Source organism: Chlorocebus sabaeus, chromosome 7 (assembly GCF_047675955.1).
Source record: "Chlorocebus sabaeus isolate Y175 chromosome 7, mChlSab1.0.hap1, whole genome shotgun sequence".
Classification (NCBI taxonomy): domain Eukaryota; kingdom Metazoa; phylum Chordata; class Mammalia; order Primates; family Cercopithecidae; genus Chlorocebus; species Chlorocebus sabaeus.
In genome coordinates, this window is record NC_132910.1 from 51,326,387 (window position 1) to 51,339,098 (window position 12,712).

The following is a 12,712-nucleotide window of genomic DNA, read 5'->3' on the forward strand; positions in this document are numbered from 1 at the left end:
TGTGCATATTCAGTATCTCCCTGGCCTACACTGGCCTCTCTGTTTGAGTGGGCCCTGTCCTCCTCTGTGAACAAACTGTAGCCAAAAGAATTGTAAGTGCTCATTTAGTCAGTTACATATGTATTATCAGAGCTTAGTCTTCAGCAGACTGCCTCTAGACACTGGGGAATATCACACTGGCAACCAGCGTTACCCAGGGTCTCACAGTGGTAATAGGGAGGAACACGAAGGATAGAACCGTGTGAGGTGAACAGCAGCCTCTTGCAATCATCTAGTCCTTTAGGAACAGCTCTGCTGTGCTGCTAGTCCTCAGGCCACACTGTGAGAACAAGTTACAGAGCACCCTGGTGAGTGCTGAGTGAGTCAGGGAGTAGAGATAAGAAGAAATAGAGAGAAAGGGAGAGGGAGAGAGAGACCTGTAGGTACATAGAAAAGGAAGGAAGCAACATATGTCCTTGACTCATTTGATACTACATTTTGTCCTACTTCCCAAGGATTCAGTCACCGCCATTTACCTTTAGCGTTGCAGGCAGATAGAATCCCCCTCTACATATGAATCTGGGCACAAAGCCATGCAGGTGTGAGTAAGCCCATGAAGGAAGTGGCGCTCAAAGATTCCAGGAGTTCAGGCCAGACACAGTGGTTCATGCCTGTAAGCCCAGCACTTTGGGAGGGTGAGATGGGTGGATCACCTGAGGGTGAAACCCCATCTCTACAAAAATACAAAAATTAGCCGAGCGTGATGGTGGGTGCCTGTAATGCCAACTACTTGGGAGGCTGAGACAGGAGAATCACTTGAACCCCGGGAGGCAGAGGTTGTAGTGATCTCAGATCACGCCATTGCACTCCAGACTGGGTGACACAGCGAGACTCTGTCTCAAAAAAAAAAAAAAAAAAAAAAAAAGAAGAAAAAAAAGACTGCAGGAGTTCTAATATGCCCCATTAGGTGGGCACCAGAATGGCCCCTTGTAACTTTTTCCTACCTTCTTCTCTCCTAATTCTTCTTCCGTGGAGGAAACAATAAGTATCTATGAATCATCCCTATTCAGAGAATCGAGGATATATTAGAAGGTCTGGGTAAACAAGCACAAATATTACAAAAGTGCTAAAACAGCAAACTTCAGGGTTGAACTTGTGGTTTGCTTCTGTTTTTTCTACCCACTCTAAAGGTGTTCCTGATATAGAAGCTTCCTCAGTGTTCCCTGTGTTGGTGTGTAAGACAGAAAGAAGATTGGTAAAAGAGTGCACTCATCCTCCCCTACAAACCAGAGGCTGATCGCATTAGGGAGAAGCTAGGGTTTGGCCTCACACAAGCAGTTTGCACTGTTGTCCAATCCCAGGTGGGGTGACCGCCTCTTCATTTCCTTTGATAGCAACTGCCTGTTGCGTGATGCAGTGTGGGTGTCCTCAGAGGTAACTACCTAAGTTTGCATACTTCCTCACTGACAGAACACTCCTGCCAGTGCCTCCAGGCCAGGGTGGTGGTATTGGTGGGAGGAGTAAGTAACCAAGTTTCACTTCCTTGCCTTGGAGACTCAGAGCCACGGCGGGCTGCTGTCTCACAGAGGGAGAGGGTGGCAGGAGCAGCCGAGTTGTCTCTCTCTGCCTCTGTGAAGGGCGCGAATGGGCAGAGCAGAACTTCTAGAAGGGAAGATGAGCACCCAGGATCCCTCAGATCTGTGGAGCAGATCCGATGGAGAAGCTGAGCTGCTGCAGGACTTGGGGTAAGGGAGGAGATCTCCTTTCAAAGTGCCTAGTGGGTGGACATTGACTCCGCACTCCCACCTTCATGCTTTGGTTAATGACTATCTTCAGCGCCTTGTTGCCCTCTGCCACCTCAACTGTTTATTTTTTTCCACTTTATTCATTTGTATCTGTTAAGTATCTTCCTGTTTGGGGCTAATTCCATTGGAAAAGCCTGCATTATTTTTCTAGATGTGAAAACAAGTAGGTTGAGAAAATAGAGAAAAAAATCAAATGTTGGACATTCTTTGAGAAGAGGGACAGAATTGGGATATAGAGGTGACGTTGTCTGACTTCCTTGATGTTGCTCTGGTTTGTGAATAAATGTGTTGTTCAAGAGTTTCCAGCACTGACCCAGGGACAGTAAAAGGACCGTGTTGCTGGTAAGATAAACAGAAAGCCTACCCTACTGTAAGGGAGAGGGACTTTTTCAAAAGATAGAGAATGAGGAAGTTTCTGCAGTAGTCTCGCTTGTATGTTTCTTTCTCCTGATACTGCATTTGGGAGCTTTTATATTTTATGTATGTCCAGAGGGCCAACTTTGAGCCTTTAAATACCAACAATCTACGAAGAGGATAAAATTTCTTCTTCAAACAGGTAAGCATAGGTAGGTGGAGTCATTGGAGCTCTGTCTTTGAGAAGTGACCCAGATGACAACTCATACGGGTATTTAATAACAGAAGCAAGTATTTCACAAGAGAGGAATTGGGGATTTCCTAGAGAAACTGAACCTTCTGCCTAATGCACTGGGAATATCCCAATGAGGGTGGCTTTAGCACCTGTGCATGAGGAGAGGTAAAACCTGTACCTTCTGCCTGGATAAATAGCTCTAAATCTTCAAGGGAGCTGTTGTCATCTTCATCTTACAAAGGATGAAAACAAGCACCAAACAGGTTTGAATAACTTGCTTGCTAGTCACACATCAATTACATAGCAAAGCTGGGCATCCAACCTGCCACGGGTTATGTCCTAAACCGAAGAAAAACCAAAATAGAATTGAAACCTCTCTGTGTTAAGGCTGCAGAGATTGTATCTTTTTATGTTGTATTACTGTAAAAGTTTATCGGTAATTCCTGTCTTTAATTATAAAACTGAGGTCTCGGAATTGAACTCTACTTTCATTTGGCAAATCAGTTAAAACATCTGAAATTTTCGTTAAAGAACACTCCCCTTATTAGGAAGCCAGAGCTCTAGAATCTCTCTATCCCTCTAGACTGAATCCCCAAACAGAAGAGGGAAAGGGCCCTTCTGTGAGCATCCAGCACAGTTTTCACCAAGTCCAAACGCTGAAGCTGAACTGTGGCCCGCAGTGCCTTATTGAACCATTAAGGTACAATGCTTTACATGTTCTGTTAACTGATTCCCAGACCACTGTAATAGAAAACCCCAAAGGAGGAGACAGAAGAATTTATTCAATTCTGGTCGTTTAGTTAAACAAACAATCCTAGAACCCAGAGTCCGTGGTTGAGTACTGTGGGAACACCTTAGATGACAGAGATGAATTAGATGCTGTCTCTGTGCCCCACTACGATGCCAATAGCAAGAAGCAACTACAGGTGAACCCCATGGGGGAAATAGGACTGTGAACTGTGTCTTTCTTCCATGTGCAAAGAATAGACATTAAATACAAAACCGAGTCACACCACTTCCCTGCAAAGAAGGATACATTCATGTCCAGATTTCCCTATTTCAGAAGGCCTGAACAATTATTAAACATGAGGATGATTTCTATAGCAATGGGCAACCTGCAGTTATCTGGGAAAACTGCTCTACAGTCCCAGTCCTTGGCTGTGCTCTGGAACAACCCAAGGAGCTTTTTCTTTCTTTTTTTTTTTAAAAAAAAAAAACAAAACAAAAACAAAAACAAAAAAACACTCCTGACACCCAAACCACAGACTTGACAAATGATTTCAGTATCTCTGAGGGTGGGCGTTTTCTTGTCAAACTCTCCAAGTAATTCCAAAGTGAGACCCTAGGTTGATGATCACTGCATAGAATATGTATCCACCAAATGCATTAGGTAAATGTCTTATTTTTCATTTTAAGTCTGTTGGGTGTGTACTTGAATCTTAAAAGTACTAATAAATGTTGATATTTTGTTTATTGGTTTAGGGGTGTTTCGATTAGCAACTTTTTTAAGGTGTATTTTACATATCATAAAATGTACCCGTTTCAAGTGTACAATTCAAGACTTTTGACTAACTTTACAGAGTGATACAACTGTCACCATAAATCAGTTTTAGTACATTTCCGTTCTCCCAAAAAGAATTCTCAGATGTAGGGCTTATTTAAGCATACTCAATAGTGTGCTGGAAAAACACCTGGGGTGAGTTGAGGGGTGGAGAAAGCCCTGATTTCAAGAATTTGCCTAATTCCCTGGTATAAATACTCCCACTATAGACAATTTCAAGCTGCCAACAAGTTAACATCATTGAATTGAATATTTAATAATCAACTTGTGCCAGTACTTGCCCCTGCAGCCCCTCACTGATACACTTTTTATAGATAACAATTTGAGAACCCTTGACAATGACTTGTTGCCTCTGCTAGAATACTGAACGTAACTCAAACATAATATTGACTTTTTCTTTGAATCTTTAACCACTGGTGAGATAGAATCTCTACCAAACCTTCTGATTAATTTAGTTTCCAAAACCTCCTTAAAAACAAAATGATTTAATGTAACTGATAGATAAAAGTTGGCTGGTTTTAATGACTTAATTTTTCAATTATTTTGAAGAGGTTATTTGAGTAGTTAGATAAATCCTTATGTTTATATTTTTGTTAGACATAAACAGATAAGTTAGTGGTTAAATTACAGAAATATCAGAAGTCTTTGTTCTTGGGCATCTGTTTTTTCAGGCTCTGGAATATGTAAATCCTGTAAATTGAGCCCTGAACTGCAGCAAATCCGTCACTTGCCTTTCTAGGACATATACAACTTGCTCAGAGTACAGGTTTATTATTTTCTAAAATACCTAAATCAAGCAACACCATGCTTTTCCATGTCTCATTTACACAGTGTCAGCCTAAAAACGTTAATTTTCTTTCATCTAAAATACATTCACGTGTCCAGAAGCAAAGGAGAAATAAAACCATCTTAAATTGTTGCTCAGCTTCGCTTACACTTTGCAGGGGAGGGTACGGGCTTAGGGGGAAGAGGGGCGTGGGGAGGGCAAGAAGTGAGGGGCATGGAGAATCAGGGAAGAGGAAGGAGGTGGACCATGAACCAGGAGAATCAGGGGAGAGGAAGGAGGTGGACCATGAACCAGGAGATGGGTCAGGCTGTTTGCTGCTTGCAAAATGAAGAGATGGCAAAATGAAACAAGTAACAAATACTGGAGATATCACCTAAGTAACAAACTGGTAAAGAATAACTAGTTAAATTACTGAAAATTCCAGCGATTCTTTGGCTTTAACAAAGGTTACTATACTATTTCTACATATAGCTCTATAGAAGTATAAACACAAAAGAAATAACACAAAATGAAAATATTTTAGCATACTTTACAATTAAATATTCAAATGATCTAGCCAGTCGTAACTCCATGTGAGAAACATAATAAAAATTCTCTTTTTTAGATATTTTCTCAAATTGGAAGCTGTATAAGAAAGTGCCAGTGTTTGGCTGGGTTGACCAGTGCCGAATAACTAGATTCTAAGCTCTGAATATTTAAATTAATTGATAGCTAATTCTTCACATATAAGAGAAGGTTAGAGTAGATCATGGAGCAGCAAACCTTTTTTTATAAAGGTCTGAGTAGTGAACATTTTAGGCTTTGCAGGCCTTACAGTCTCTACCTCAACTACTCACATCTGCTGTTGTACAAAAACTACAAGAGAACACAGAAACAAATGACTGTGATGGTGTTCAAACAAAACGTTATTTATATACTGAAATGTAAATTTCATGTAATTTTTATGAGTCACAAAGTATTCTTCTATTTCCCCCAAGCATTTCAAAATGCACAGCCATTCTTGGCTCCCGGTCCATACTAAAACAGGTATCTGGCAGGAAATGACCCTCAGCTGGTGATTTGCTGACCCAAGGAATAAATGATAACAAACAAAATTAATCCCTATTATAAGGTAGGCATTTTGTAGACACTAGCTCTCATCTTCAAAAGGCACTGGTATTCCAGCTTTACATAGGAAGAGACTCAAGAGCAGAAAAATCAGGTTGCCTACAGTCTCGGAGTGTCTGTGTTCAAAACCCATGCTGACTTCACAAACCAGGTTGTTTCCCGGCTGTGATAGTCCTAATTTACTGACCACCTACTATCCACCAGCACCATGCCATTCACATGCATAATGCTATTTAGCCTTCACAAGAACACTTTCAATACGATATCACCATACTCATTTCATAGATGCAAAAGGTGACTTCAATAAGCTAAGTATACAATCCAGATCACAGACTTTGTAAGTAGTGGAGCTGAGAGACACACCGAGGAACTTACCCCAGAGCTTTCCACTGCATAGTGCTGCTTTGTAGAGCCCACTGGTCAAAGGTATATATTCTAATAATGACAATTAGTAATTATTGGATGCTTGCCATGTGCCAAGCACTAGTTTAAGCCCTTTGCCTAGATGAACTTGTTTAATTCACACATTGCTGTGAGGTGGGTATTATTACTAATGTCATCCCCATTTACAGATAAGAAAAGTAAAGAACTGAGTTTTAATCACATGCACAAGTTTCCATTCTAATATACCTTCAAATCCAAGCGTTTTGCTCCAGAGCCTTCATGCTTGATGTAAACTAATGTAACCACTAATGTAAACTGGTTTTCATCAAATTTCTCTCATCTTATTATACTAGTACATGTTCGTAGTGCTTAATATGAACTGAGAGAAGCAAAGAAAGTTCTGTGATTATAACAAAGTTTACTGTAAAAGACATTATTCTTTCTATTCCTCACATAATATACATACACATGTACACAAAGCCAGGCCAGCATCCTAGTTAATCAGATGTTATTGAATTTTGTGTAGATTTCATTTTCAGGACGAGAAAAATTTATTCAGCTAAGAAACGTATAGTAAAGTCAAAATTTCAGTGGAACCTGTTTACAGAGGTGTGACACCAACTACAGCAATACAGCTTGTTCCTCTTCTGTGCACAACTTTGTAATCTTGGATTCTAAAAACGGAAGGTGATTCTTCTGTGGTTGTATAATTAGTACGTAACTAGTGTACAGTTCCATCTCTTCTTAATTCAAGTGAATTTCCTCTTCAGTTGTGGTGTTTTTCTGTTCCTCCGAAGGGTGACTTACTTCTACTTACAAGTGGAAATCTGTCCCACAGATTGTCCATGTTGGGTGGAGTAACTTTGTTTCATTCATTCACTCTTCTACTGGGTCATAGATCTATCTGTTGAATGATGACGCCCGGCAAGGCAGCATAGTGGAGACTACAATAAAGAAGGCATGGCTGTGCAGAGATGGAGGATTCATATGCGTGTGGAGTTAGAATGCAGTGTTGTGCGGGCTGAGGGCTGTGACAGTGTCTAGATAAAACAACCTCCTATGGAAGGCTATTTCTCCACAGCGGAAGTGGAGAAGATGGCCTTGGAGCTGATATTATTTTTGTCAGTTGAAGTCAGAAAATGTGACATTTTCTACAGAGAAAATGGTATGAGTAAAGGAGTGATGGTAGCAAAATATGCAAGCATTCGGAATCGAAAAAGCTCACATGAAGTCAAACCTGCCCAGTCCCCAGGACCCATCTGGTTTGTCAGCATTCAGGTGGTCTGGTTCTGGTCTCTACCTCAATCAGTCTCATCCTATGAGAAGCTTCCACTTGACTTTTCTCTTGTAATTCTGCTTTCATGACCATACTCTTAGACATTTTGTTAAAGCCTGCATTAATTTCTGGCTCCTACCAACTCCCCTGGAGGATAAATTCCTATTCTGAGCCCACAGACTTCTGGTTTCTACTCCCTGGTAGAGGCCTGCCTCTACCAGGAGCACGGTGCCCACTGCTGGGCCTTATTGGTGTTCCTTGCTCACCACTTGCTTCTCTATGCTCATGCTCCCCCTGACTCTGACCACTAGCACCTGCCCCCATTATCTGTTGTTAGACCTTCTTTGTTTAAAAAATGTTTATAACTTTTAAAAGCATAAGAGTAATCACTTGTTTTGATAACAGTATGATGGTTATGTAAAAGAATCTAACTTTTTAGAGATGCATATTGAATTATTTAGGGTTAAAGTGTCAAGATATCTGTAATTTAAAACTGCTCATCAAAAGACTCAAAATTAAATGTTGTATTAAAAATGTGGCAAAAGGTTAAAAATTCTTCTGCCTAAAATATGGGTATTATTTAAATGCAGTAACATTCATGCTATTTTTCTATTTTCCAGTATATCTGAAATTATTTATAATAAATAGTTGAAAATAATAGTTATATATTAATTATTAAAAATTAGAGAAATAAAGAGAAGCATCAAAATATAAAGAAAAGCACTAAAATGTCAGTCATGTACTACCACCTAAAATAACATTGTTCATCTCGATTCCAGTTTTTAAAAAATGTTTTTCTGTACACACATGCACACATATACAGAGATTAAATTGTAATCATATAATATGTATAATTTTGCTTTTGCTTTTTGGTAGGATATTTTTCCATCATTTCCTTGATCTGTCTCCAAGTAGGCTCTTGTTTCCCTCTGAAAGCATGGATATTTGGGTTGATCTAGATTCCTGAGGGCCTAAAATAGATTTGGTCAGTGAACAATGTGGACGTACTGAAGGTTTGTAGGAATGTGGAAGTACATAGTCATCATGTTTTGGTTTTAGGTAGATTAATCTGGTAGTTCAGCATGATGGCTGGCAAGGGGCTAGAGCCAAGACAATGAGTTAGTGAGGAAGTTTGCAGATTGGTGAGTAGGAAACTAGAGTGCCGACCTGGGAATAGTCAGGAAGGAACAAGGGTAGAATCCAGTCATTACATTGAGCTAAGCAAAATAAGCGATTCATGTCCAAACAAAACTAATTCTACTGCTTTTGTGTACATTTTCAAAATGGTATCAGAGAAATTTTGAAAACCTTAATATCTCACAAATATAACTCATTGTTTGCTTTATCATTATAAATTTCTAAATTTTCCTGGATTTCATGTTACTGTTCCTAGAGTTCTGACTCATACAAGTTGATGGTATGTTTTGGGTTGATTCACCAGATAATCTTGAAACCATTTTGCAGATGTCGGTCCTGAGGTACTAAGAGGTTTGGCCACCTGCTTTAGGCTAGAGCACAGTAAACTCCTTTTAATGGTGAACTCCTTAGGAGCAGGACAGTGGGTTATTCATCTTTGCCTTCTCCACCCAAGCATACCACTTGATAAAGAGCAGATGTTTAAATGTTTGTTAAAAATAATAATAATAATAATAATTACACTAAAAAAATAAAATAAAATAAAATAAAAATAAAAATAAAAATAAATGTTTGTTGAATTGCCCCAAGTTGAGTCAAGGCCAAGACCAGAACTCAAGCCTCCTGACTTAAGCCAGTGAGCTTTCCACTGCACCAACGCTGATGATGTACTTGTATCCATCACTTTCAGACTCAGTCCTCTTATGTCTGGCGGTTTTCACTAATGGAATAAACTGACATTGGTTAGAGGTATTGCCTGAACCATGGAATAGAGAAGAGATAACTAACGAAACAAGAATCTGCCTGTGTTTTTTACAGACCCCTACAAGCTCTTTCTTGTAGCTGAAGCTTCCAGAAAGTGACCCTCTCTGTCTCCTATACTAGCCCACAATGGTAGGTTGTCAATGGCAACCACAGTTCGAAGACAATTACCCTGAACCAGCACTTTATGAGGTATAAGTTACAAGAGTAACCATAGTAAGCCCAGAGTCAAGCTTGATTTTACTTGAAGGTGAGCCCTCTTAAGAGAACCTCTGATTTTAATTCCCTGCCTAGTCATTCTAGACCTTTTCAAGGTTTTTTCCAGTCCAAATAAAATGGTCCCTGAGCCTCATTTACTGGGGAGCAGTGGTGCTCTTTTGGTCTTGCAGCCATTCCTGCACTGTGAAGGCTTCCCTGGGGACCGAACAGAAGGATCTCAGCACAATGAGATGCGGTTTTCACCCCTCCCCCAAGTTGTGGCTCTGTTCCTCAGGTCTGTCTATCTGACTTCCCTGGGTATGCTGGTCCATCTCTGAGTCAGGCTCTGTGGATTCTTCTTTATCTTTAAAGACACATCTTTGTCTTTCATTGTTTTCTCTGCCCCTGTCTCCTGGATCACTCTTTGGGTCTGCATGTGTGTTCCCTAAGTCTCTGTCCCCATGTGCTTCTGGCTATCTGTGTGAGCTGGCGGGTCTATCTTGATCTCTTGAGTTTTGTGTCTCTATCTTTCTATCTGTATGTATGCAGCTATTTGACTTTTTTGTCTCTGAGTCTTTGTGCCACTCTGTCTCTGAATCTCTGAGTCTCCATCTCTGTCTGTCTCTGTGTTTTCATATTCCAGAGCTTCTTGCCTCATTCCTCAGACTTCTTCACAAACAGGTTCATCCTGATCCCAAACTACTACAGAATTCTCTCCTTCCTTTCAGTTTTGATTTCCATTAGCTGAGCCTTGACTCCCACCAAAAAACTTGGGACCTGCCTTTAACTCACAGATCAATGAGATATTTACATGCTCTGCCTCCATCATCACTCAGGTCTATTTTCTAAAGACTGGGGCAGCTGATCTCACCATTTAGCTCTGCTCTTAGCTCATGTGAACATGGGCATTTAGAAAAGTAATTTTGAAAGATACAGCCCTGCTGGTTCCATCACAGAAACCTCCCTATTGGGGAGACTCTGAAGAATCTCTTTGGCCTCCCCTGTATATAACACTACACCTGTATGAGACCATGTAAGAACTTCCAAAATCCTTTAAAAGGCCTCTGCTTGATTCTCTCTATTTGAACAGGTCCATTGCTATTATCAATGGAAAAATAAGCCCACACTTGTGAACATGTGACTTAATGGGCTTGTGTGAGCAACACCATCTTTCTTATATATGTCACGACCCAATTCTAATAGAAATTACAGCACTGGTAGCTCTTGAGTTACATAAGACACCCTAAACCCATGATTTCTAATGGCATAGAGGGCCAAATGCTTTACCTTCCACAAAATCAAAGTATCTAGCACCGACCCTATGAACAAATGAGCATGAATGAAATCAGCAGCCAAGCAATCCCATGGAATAGTTCAAGTGGTAAGAACAGATTAACCCTTAGAGTGTGAATACCTAACAGATTCATCTTATGTTCTACCACCATTGTGTTCAGAAAGATTGTGAGGCTAAGTATAGGCTCAGGAAGAAAGACACATCAATTAGCTGTGCCATGTATCACCTTAGAGAAGGGGTGTGGCACATACGTTATGCATTTGTCATCTTTGGTCTAGATAGTTCAGAGGGGTGTCAGTGTCATATAAAAGTGAGAACAACTTTGAAAATGAAGAAATAAGAGAAAATTTTCTAAAGAAGAATGCTTTTGTTGGCTGTTCAACTCCAGGGCATTTTGGCTGCTTTCCCACAATGAGGAATTTTTGTTGCCACTTTGGGTTGAAATGTATGTCCTCTATATAACTCTGATGAAACAGAATTGAGGTTCTATTTCATGTATCTTTTCCAGGCAGGGAAAAATATATCAATAAATATGTGAATAATCTATAGACATGAGTTACTAAGAAATTTTGTCATCAAGAAATGTACTATCTAAATGGATGTGTGGCATATGTTTTAAAGTGCAAGATTGCTTTCTGTGTCCACCAGTTCTTCCAGAGTTATTTTTCATCACTCTCCAACAGGGACCCTGTGCTCCAGCTAGGCATTTGATTGCCGGTTTACACCAAGCACATGTCAACTCCAGTGTCTTTGCTTATGTCATTTCTCCTCTCAGAATGCCTCTCACTGCCTAATGAAACCTATATTCATTCTTCAAACTGCAGTTAATCATCTTCCTGCTCCATGAAGTTTTCCCTGATCATTCCAGCCCACTGTGAGCTCCTGTTCCTATGCTATAATATCTACTGTCCACATCACTAAGATAGCAGCTATTTGGTGATTCTTCTACGTTAACCTGCAGATCCTTCTCTTTTCCATTCTGTTGGTACTGAAAAGTCACTTAGTACTTTGCTTTGCCCTTCTCTTCAGATGCCAAATTCTGTGAACTCGAACTGTTCACATTATTGAAGTGAATTAAAGTTTTCAGGCCCAAGAGTCCTTCCCGTGCATGTTCCTCAAACTCTAAACTGCATAGCAATCACGTGAGACTTAGCAAATTGAGGGAGGGGCCTGAGGCTGTGTGTGGTCCAGGTTGGCTGCTCATTAGCATCTCTTTTCACTTGGCATTTCCCAGTAGTAAAAAGTTTCTTATTGCACTTGATTTTAAAACCATCACTCTTATAAGTGCAGATGAGGAAAATGACCTAATTGGAAGTTCTAATCATCAGTAAGTCCAGTGTGAATCAGCTGCATGATGCAATTGTGAAGAAACTAATGCAATCTCAGGCTGCTTTATGTGTGCCCAGAAGCCAGCATAAGGGAGCTCCTGTGCTGCTTTGTTTTGCAGGTTAGAGCTTAACGTTAAGGTAGGTTTTTTAAGTTTGAAAGGTTTTCAGAGGAGATGAGGTCTCTGGGTGATAAGGTCCCTGGATGATAAAGGAACTGAAAGCATGTCATAAAAGGAAAAGTTGAAGATGATGGAAAGAGAAGAATGTGCATTCTAAATGCTTTCAACTCTTTCTACCTGTGTCATCTATGTAACTCCAAGGAGTAGCTCTGAAACCATCTGCTGAAAGTCATACAGCAAAAAAATGGCAATTCAATGTAGCCCAAGAGTTTTCTAACCATGAATCATGAACATATGGACTGAGCTTGCCTATACAAGTACTGAGTTCCCCATCATTAGCAATATGTAGGCAAAGATTGGATGAGTCCTAACGAGTTTAGAAATTATTC

At 40.2% G+C, this 12,712-nt stretch overlaps 1 protein-coding gene across 2 annotated transcripts in view; it reads left to right on the plus strand.

Moving 5' to 3' along the window:
• Nucleotides 1-1,404: 1,404 nt before the first annotated feature.
• Nucleotides 1,405-12,712, plus strand: part of DAPP1 (dual adaptor of phosphotyrosine and 3-phosphoinositides 1) — a 54,440-nt gene continuing 43,132 nt past the window's right edge. Inside the window, exon 1 of one of the 2 annotated variants that reach the window (XM_073017505.1) lies at nt 1,405-1,724. In XM_073017505.1, coding sequence (XP_072873606.1) covers nt 1,624-1,724 — 101 coding nt within the window. In that variant the 5' untranslated portion in view covers nt 1,405-1,623. The remainder of the gene's footprint in view (nt 1,725-12,712) is intronic. The other variant, XM_007999379.3, reaches the window with a different exon arrangement.